The sequence below is a fragment of the Cryptomeria japonica genome, chromosome 7, assembly GCF_030272615.1.
Source record: "Cryptomeria japonica chromosome 7, Sugi_1.0, whole genome shotgun sequence".
NCBI lineage: Eukaryota > Viridiplantae > Streptophyta > Pinopsida > Cupressales > Cupressaceae > Cryptomeria > Cryptomeria japonica.
In genome coordinates this window covers 243,749,106-243,758,872 of record NC_081411.1, presented here as the reverse complement: position 1 = coordinate 243,758,872, position 9,767 = coordinate 243,749,106, and the positions used below count along the sequence as shown (strand labels likewise).

General features: G+C 37.1%; 1 protein-coding gene across 1 annotated transcript; it reads left to right on the top strand.

The window, feature by feature from the left end:
• Positions 1-2,229: 2,229 nt before the first annotated feature.
• LOC131856300 (G-type lectin S-receptor-like serine/threonine-protein kinase At4g11900) lies at positions 2,230-3,596 on the top strand. Its single transcript, XM_059207911.1, has 3 exons — positions 2,230-2,644; positions 2,723-3,108; positions 3,219-3,596. Exons 1-3 carry the CDS (start codon positions 2,497-2,499, stop codon positions 3,426-3,428), a joined length of 744 nt encoding a protein of 247 aa, XP_059063894.1. The 5' UTR covers positions 2,230-2,496; the 3' UTR covers positions 3,429-3,596.
• The last annotated feature ends 6,171 nt before the right edge of the window (positions 3,597-9,767 follow it).

Here is a 9,767-nt window from a genome sequence, read left to right as displayed (position 1 = left end):
GACGACTTTCTTTTAGTCTAAATATCTGAAATTTGACTTTAAAAAATTGAGAAGATTTTCTGACTCTTAAAATGCCAAAATCCTACATTCAAATTTGACTTAAGAAGCACAAGAAGATTTTCTTTATTATCTACTTAACATTTTCATTTGATATTATAGTCTATGCTTCTGAATTACAGGGTAAAACAGAGCATCTTAATTATTTCTTAACGAAATTTGAGTCTATCAATTACTTCAAGTTTTACTGTTCAATTCTGTTGATCTTAATCTAATTGTTTGCCTCAAGCACTGTTTAATTTAAACCCTCGCTCCCTCCCCCGCGCTCCCCTCACCTCCCCTCCCTTTTTGTTTTCAAGTGACAGGGCTTAAAGTTGTACAATCATTCTCTTCAGGTTGGGTTATTGAATTTATCAGTCTTCCACTTGGCCTCTGATCAATATACTTAATTCAATGTATTCCGATCTAGGCATTGAAAACAGAGTAGAAGTAAATTTGGAGCTTATTATACAGCATATCGATTCTGCATTATCTGCCATAGTGACTGACAAGGTACACAAAACTATCCAATCTCGTTTCTAACTATTCAAGATTTTTAATCTCTGATGTTTTAATCAGCACACCTGTAAAATCAATGGTCCCAGCTTAGCTCTGTAAAAAGTTGGATATTGTTAGATATTAAAGTGGAACTAATTCTTTTAGGGAGTATATGGTAATGATTATAAAAGATTCTAATTTTTTTCTGGAAGTATAATCTTGTAAAATGTTACAAATTGAGTGGAATTGAAGGCGTCGGCACTCCATATTGGAGGTCATTTGCTCAGGCAGAACCTAATAGTCTAGGTAAATGGCCAAACAAAGGTTTGCAGGTACAATTTAATGAACGAGATACAAGGTAAATGGAAAATACAAACCCCTTAAGTCCTGGCTTCTGACATGCTAAAATTAATGTTATGACCAGAATTTTCTCTTTTGAATGACAAGACCGCCCATGTTAAAAAGGGTGAAATTAGCATGAAATTGTCTGACTTGGTTCAGCTGTTACTTCTGGATTTTGACAAATATTAGAAAACCGCATCTCGGAGGGCTCTCATGATCAGCATTTTTTGTTTTGAATGATAGAGCTGCCGTAGTGACAAGGGGGAAGGTGGTATGAAAGTCACTGATTTTGTTCAGCCTGCTACTTCTGGAATTTTTGAACTATTAGAAGGCCGCATCTCAGAGGGCTCTAAATTATTTTCAAATCAGGTATCCTTTCCAAGGAAAAGGATTTTCTTGCAGCTAGGGTAAAATGACAGTCGAAATATATTTATAATTTGATATCTGGACAGCTTTAATGTGAGTGGGTTTTTTAAATTTGAGTCTTGCCCATTTAATACGATATGTGTGCTGTTTTCTTTGTAAAGAAATCACTATCCTCGAGCACATGGGCTACTGATGCAAGAACGGTGGCTGTGGATGTTCTCAGAGGAGTGGGTAATATCCAGTGGAGCGCAGTTGGGCTGTTAGCAGTAGCGATTGTTCTTGAAAGGCTCGACAAAATTTCCTCAAACGACAGAGATTGTGTGGATCTTCTCCGAGGGATGAATGACTTAGCAAAATGTTTTAAGCAGCTCCAGGAAATCAAAGCCCATTTACATAAGGAGATCAGAGAAAAGATGTCTGAGGGTGTTTGTCTGATAATCACTGGAGCAATGATGTGCTGTTCTGTTATTCGATCTAAAAAATTATCGAAGTATGTGTTCCTTATCATCTGCATAACTTATTAACCAATGAAGATATTATATTGATCCTTTGGGTACAGTAACAAATGCTAACGGCAGTTTTTCTCTTCTATTTGTGATTGTGCGTCAAGGCCAACTTCCACTGTTTACAAGCTTACTGATCGTTAAGACCTTCAAAACAACTTCACTAAATAACTCGTGAGACATATGAAAACCCATGTACTGAAATCCCTTTCAACCCATCGACTCTCTGCATAGCACCCATCGTAGCAAGAAAGTAGGATTACGTATCATCCCATCAAGCATACTTACATCTCAGCTTCCATCTAAAGAACTAGGAGTAAACTGGGAATCTATACCAATAATAGGATGACCAAAATAGTATTGACCTACAATTCTTACGAAAGAGTTTAGCTTAGCATTAATAGCTTAAGGTATTTTTATTTTCCGTGACTGCAGATCCTGGCGAGTCCTTCCTCTCAAGGAGGATTTTGTTAGGTGACTTCGCTAGAAATGGCTAATAAATAACCACCACTAAAAACTCAGAGATAACAAGCACAGAATGCCATATGATGTTGATCCTAATCTAAATTAGCATTTTTTCCTCCCCATATTTTAATCCCAACAATGTCCTATTTAGGCCTGACACAAGTGTATAATATTTGCAGGTGATAACATACATTGGTTGAACATTGGACCACACACGATACCTCCATCTGATTTCCAAATTCTTAAGTTTGGCATTGATTTTACCTTCAAAATATTGTACAGGTTCATGCTGTCTACAAAGATAAAGGAAGAACTTAAATTTCTAAGGGGACAAGCAGATCGTATGCTCCGAGATATTATGTTACAAGTGCAATTGAAGACACTGTTTTCTTTTATCTCATATGCATCACTTCAATCCACTCCAGAAGCCCTCAGTAATCAATTTCTCACTATGTTTCACATTATTAGTTGGATGTCCTACTGTATTTGAAGTCTTATCTTTGCATAAGCAGGTGGCCTTTGGTTGCAGTCTGAGAAAGATGTAGCTGAAACTTCATCCGGAGGACAAATTCATAGAAATGCAATTTCCTTCAACTCACAGCAAACAAACCTCAACCAATCCTTTAACTCGATTCATGGTCACTCTTCACAAATTGCTAGCCATACGAGCAATAATCATTGTCAAAAGAAAGGAATAATATCACGTATTGTTCGGGGAATCAGGGGAGGCAGAAAAACAGTGGGTGATGAAAAATACACGCATTTGATCATGCCAAAACGGATGAATGATTTAGATCGAGGCACAATTATGTTCTCGTTCAATGAAATTCAGATTGCATGTCAAGATTTTCATCCAAATAATAAGCTAGCAGAATGGGGATTTGGGTCTGTATGTAAGGTAATCAATTAAATAGATCATTCACAATTTGATTTTGAAAATGTAAGGGCATTCATACCCCATTGATTATATGTGGTAATTTTCATGATGATGTAGGATTTCTACTGCAGGGAACTTTAGCAAATGGTAGGCAGTTGGCCATAAAGAGACTATCTGAACAAGGAAAGAGCTTATTTATGAATGAATGGGGCATTGTTTCTCGTCTACAACGTCGTAACATAGTAAAGTTGTTTGGCTTTTGCATTGAAGGAGAGGAGATGTTGCTTATTTATGAATATATACCTAAAGGAAACCTTCTAGACCTTTGCTTCAGTAAGTAAAGAAAACCCATTGTTTCCTCTGAGGCTTTTAAATTGGACACTTAAATATGGTATGAATGTCTATACATGATTTTGAATGCAATTGTAGATCCTTTAAAGGTCCAAGTCCTTGATTGGGGAAGCCATTTGAATATAATACAAGGTGTAGCACGTGGGCTAGTATATCTTCATGAGGATTCCGGGATTTGCATAGTGCATTGAGATATAAAACCCAATAATATATTACTCGACGAGAATTTGAATGCCAAGATTGCAGATTTTGGACTAGGAGTAGTCTTAGATAAAAATGGCATCCATCAAACTATACCAGTTGCTGGAACAGAGTAAGATACATATCATAGAAAATTTAATTGTTAAAATGTAATTATACTAGTGTTAATTAAAAAAATGTTATTAATTTGGCTTGTGCAGAGGTTATATAGCTCCAGAATTGAAGTCTGATGGTCGACTGACTGAAAAAGCAGATGTTTTCAGCTTTGGTGTGTTCATCTTAGAAATAATGTCTGGCAGAAGACATGTGGAATGTAATGCCTCCTTTCCAAGCCTTGTGAAGTGGGTGGGTTTATAACCTCAGAATTTTCTTTCATGTCAAGGAAATACTCTACCTTTTTAATGTGAAATTTCTTTTGTGCAACAGGCATGGAATCTTCATGAGGAGAATTGCCATTTCGATCTGGTAGACAGCAGAATAATTTGTAGTGAAAATTTTGACTCAAAAATCGTAATGAGAGTGATACTGATTGACCACCAGTGCACTCAAGAGGCGAGGTTGAGGTCTTCCATGTCAAAGGTATCCTTCTTGTTGTCGCTGTCTAGTGAAGAAATTGGCTTGCCTACACTGACAAAGCCAGATTATCTTTATAACAGCTAATTGGCCCTCTATCTTGATATTATTATAGTGAATTTCCTGTCACAAACCATAATTTCTTCCTTAGCATTACTCAGATTCACGTCTATATGTTAGTAAGTTTTTCTACATCATCTTAACTCATTCAACCGTTCCATTCAGATTTCCTTTATAATTACATTTACAAGTACAGTGCATCAAAAGAGCACTGAACTATGCTTTGAAAATTTTCCACACTATCAAGAATTCGCAAGCAACTAAATTTAGAGATTGCTTATGACATTTACTCTCATTTCACATTTTCAAGTTTGTATCCAAAATATCCTTAAGAATAGGTGTGATACCTTAACCTTATATAGGTGTAGCACTGCGAATGCGGGTTTGGACTGTGTGTATTAAGGTGAGGATGGAGTTGCCCATTTGTAGCCCCGCTAGCTGAGCCCTGTTAATGCCCAGATTCTATAAACAAAAAAATAAAAGGATATTAAATGCAATTAATTATTAATTTAATTTTCAATAAATTTTATGAATTATAAAAAATATGTTAATTATTAAAATTATTCAACACAATGACACGACAAGGAAAAAGAATCTGTTCACGTTTTTAAATATCCATCTCTATATCTAATCATACTTGCATATCCAATAACTCCCATTCCATTGCTTACGAATGCAGGCAAACAATGTAAAGGATTATAGACAAATTTGTACAATTGAAGTATAACAATACCACTATGTTTTGTGACAACAGTTGAAAGCCAAATCTATAAATAGGGACACCAATAATACATCACAATTACAAAATGAAAAATGAAAAACAGCATTCATGAATTATTGTTTATTTTCCCTATTATGCATTACTCAAACAACATGCATCATACATGAGTTAATTCATAGAGGTTAAAATAGCTTATAAGTTTATAACCAACTTATGAATGAACCTTCATGATGCACTCTTAATTCCAATACATTTTCACATGTTACTATGTCATCAAACAGACTAAATCCAAAAGCCTTATTCAGATCATCCTAGTTGCTCTCATGTATTTAAATATTTCCATTCTTCAAAATATACGATTACATGCTTTGGCTTACAAACAGGCAAACAAACTAAACTATGATTCCTAGTAATACAATCAAATTCATTCTCTATTAATTCATAAGCAATGAAAATTACATGCTGGTTATGATAACATGTGTCATGTATACATGCCAGCTATTGATTGCAATCTTTCTGAAACCAAATCCACAATGGTTGAACCCATTCAGGAAATTTGTCTTACACTAAACCATTGATAAACTAACCAATAGAAATTCAAATAACACTCAAGAAAACCATCCCTTTCTTGTTCTTACAGGCAAATGCAACCAAAAACATGCTTAAATTGCTAAATATTCTGAACAGCATTCACAGTTCCACTTCAACATTCAGGTAACATACACTTCTTATTAGGACTGCAGGTACATATCATATTGAAAGGAGAGTACAAAGTACTTTATATTGCTGTTATCAAGATCATAATTTATTAATTGTCTTCCAAGGCCACATTTGATGGCGAGATAATGCAGTTGATGAAGAAGAGCCAGGGAGAATTCTAGATGGAGAGGTAATGCAGTTCATGAAGTACTTAGGAAGTTGCAGGCCCTCAAAACTAGGTTGCATCATGAGGATTTTGAGGAAGAACAAGAAGTTCAAAGGGGCAGAGGAGCAGCCTTAGATCCCATGGAAACACTTATTGAGACTATCACCAAATAGCAAACTAGAGTTAGGGTTAAGATCCCTGATTTTAAAGGTGAATTAACACCTGAGGTGTTCTTGGATTGGATTCAAGAATTAGAAATATATTATGGCATGGGAAGAAATGAGAAAACTGATCCACAAAGGGTCAAAGTTGCAGCATTTAAGATGAAGTTTCATGCTGCTCTATGGTGGGAGAATCTCCAAAATATTAGAAGTCAAGGGAAGGAGGAAATCAAATTGTGGCCAAAGATGTTAAAACATTTGAATGCTGAATTCATGCAGGTTGCCAACAAAAGCTCTTTAGAGAATATCAAAATCTAAAACAAAAGGAGTCCTCTATATCAGCCTATAGTAAATGATTTTTGAAGCTACAGATGAGAACTAGTTTGCAAGAAAATAATGAGCATGTTGTGCTAAGTATATTAATGGGCTTAGATTCCAACTCCAAATTGAATTACCCTAGTCAAACTGAATACTATGGATGAAGCATATCAACTAGCCCTAAAGTAAAGGAAAATTTGATTAGATTCAGCAAAGTGGCCAGCAAAAGAAGTTGTAGCAATTTAAATAGAGGAAGTTCCTCCAAATCAACCAATGAAGAGATAGAGGATAATGTGAAGCCAAACTAACAAGGGAGAGGTGGCTTTAGAGGTAGAGGATGAGGACAACAATTATTTGGGGGCTGGAAACCTTTGCGGTACTTTATTTGCAGTGAGGCCCATAGAGCTATAGATTGCCCTAAAAACCCCAAGAGAGCAATGGTGACTTGAGAAGAAGGAGAAGATCCCTTGATAGAAGCCCCCATAGCTGATTTGGAGGAGAAATAGTGTAATTTAGTCACAATATGCTTTTGAATTAATCTTGCCCTATTGAGTTCAAAATTGGTCCCTATGAGGACAAAGTATCGTGTGGTGTAGTGCCAATGAATGCTTGTCACTTATTATTGGGTGGGCCTTGGCTATATGACAAATGTAATTCACCATGGTAGAGAAAACACCTATGAGATACAAAACAAGGGTAAATTCCATATCTTGAAGCCTTTTAAGGGAAAAGGGACAACTGAAATAGCAACTTTGTCCTTATTTATAGTGGGGTGACAAGAGTTTCATAGAGAATCTAAGGGAGAGATTTGTCATCTAATGTACCCGTGTGAAACCTGATCAGCAAACCATTCCATTGAAGGTGCAACGAATTGCTGCAACAATATTCTGATTTGACACCAATTGACCTACCATCTAGTTTGCCTCCTTATAGGGGCATTACTGATCAATTTGATCTAATTCTTGGTGCCCAACTTCCAAATCAAGTTACTTATAGAATGACTCCTCTAGGAAATGAGGAAACAAATCACTAAATATTTGGAAAAAGAGTTTGTGAGAGAAAGAACGAGTCCTTGTGTCACACCCTCTCTACTCTCCCATAAAGGAGGAAAATGAAGATTACATATGGATTCTAGAGCCATTAACAAAATCACTATGAAAAACTGATATCTAGTACCCAAGATGGATGATTTATTAGATTGCTTATCAAGTGCTAGGGTCTTCTCCAAGATTGACCTTAAAAGTGGATACCATCAAATTTGGATTGAGGAAGGTGATGAGTGGAAGATTGCCTCCAAAACCCAACATGGGTTATTTGAGCGGATAGTGATTCCATTCAAATTGTCCGATGCTCTAGGTACCTTCATGTGAACAATAAACCAACGATTTAGATTGCACATTGGGAAATTCATCATAGTCTATTTTGATGATATCTTAATTTTTAGTAAATATATGAAAGAGATTGAGGGTAGTACTTGGCATACTCAAGCTAGAAAGGTTATTTATCAACCATGAAAAGAGTGAATTCTACAAAGATAAGTTGGTATTTTTGGGCAATGTTATTTCATCAAATGGATTGAGCATGGATCCAAAAAACGTTAAAAGCCATTCTTGAGTGGCCCCTCCTCAAAGTATAATTGAGGTGAGGAGCTTCCATGGTTTTTGATTTTTTATAAGGGATCTGTTGGTATCAGTTTTATCATCTACCAAACATTAGGATAGGATACCCGAAGGTATTCTATCCTCTCTTGAAAAATCACTACTAATTCCAAGGTCTATATGTGCGAGCAAGCGACTTTAGTGGAATAGCTTCTTGGGTAGTGTATGCTGAAATTTTCAAGGGGGACTTACGTTTGACAAGTATTCTTTTGAACTGCCGAACTTAGATGGATTTAGCAATTTAGGCTCTTCTTTTTTTTGGGAATTTTCTGGGATTTAGACTTTAAAAAGAAAGGGAAAAAGGGATGGAGTTCAGGAAGGCTAATCTAATCCTACGAATTCGGGAGACGGTATCAATTGGTTTCTCTCGAGAAACCAAACCTTGCTTTGCCACACTAGGGACAACTACACAAGGCTGGTGCAATCTTCAATGGGTTGTGCTTATGATCGAGATGTTGGGATGCACAGGGGATAGGCTCAGACTAACTTTGCACGGTGAAATGGAAATCATCCATACACCAAAAGTATGAGCGGAGATACACCATCAATTGACACTTATCAAATCCTTCATTCAAATTAACAACAATGAAAGCAAATCTAAATTATTTCTAACTAAGTGTTGAGGCAATTGAAACCATGCAAATCATTCAAATAATAGAGATTACAAAGTAGCGCACATGCAATATATTATCTGGAAATGACCTTAAGCAACAATACATCAAAAACCTCACCCTTTTCAAATGAGGGGAGGCAACCTTATATATTTTCTCAAAAATAAATGAATGGCCGAGATCAAACAGTGATCAAGGGCCAAGATTGAAAGTCCTAAACCCTAATTAGGGTTTCCCGAAATACTATCAGTTCAAGCAAATGAAAGAGTGACAAGTGGCGCAACTGCTAATTTTACTGAGGTGAGTGGCCACTTTCCTCTTTCAGAGATTCAACGTATCTGGACACCACGAGCTTGACCTCCTCCATGGTGACAATTGGCAAACCGCCAATTTGGAAGTCGACGAGATCCACATTGTCGGCGCATGTGGCAAGGATGCCTTCCCACACCAATGCCTGGGTGAGGAAGTTGTCATCGATGGAGAGGAAGTTTGCAATCCTAGAAAGATCGCCTTTGTCAATCATCCCTGAATCTCGGAAGAAGCTTGTCTGAATCCTGGCTCTCAGGTTCTCTGCTTGTAAATGCTTCTCCCTTAGGCTTTCCTTCTACCAGATCTCTGACGCCACCCGGAATACCTTGCCCAGGATCTCTCTAACCCTAGCCTCTATCTCAAAACACTTAGTCTCTGATTTCTTCAGGACCTCAATCCGAGTGACCAGAGCATAGTACCATGTGCCGAAATCGTACTTGTCTCCTGTTTGTATGATGTCTGCATCCACTAAGCTCTTCTTTGACATGCCTCGAATAACCTTTAGGTGAGGGAGTATTTCATTTTGAATTTCATCCACTTCTTCCCAATTGGATGATAGATCCTGGATACGATCAATCAACAAAGAAGTTGCCTCATGCGCTGATACTAAGTTCTCCACCAGGGTGTCAGCACGTATCATAGCATCTGAAATCCACTCCTTTTCTTGAGTGTACGATCCTTTCATCTCATCATAGTCCTTCATTGATCCCTGCTGAAGAGGCTGTGGTGGAGTAGCTGGAACTTCATGGTTGAGCGAGCTGGTAAGATGGAGAACATACTTCCTCCACTACTGGTTCTCCTCCTCCACTTTCTTCCTCTTTTCTTTCTCATGAGCCAGCCTTGTCTTTAGAA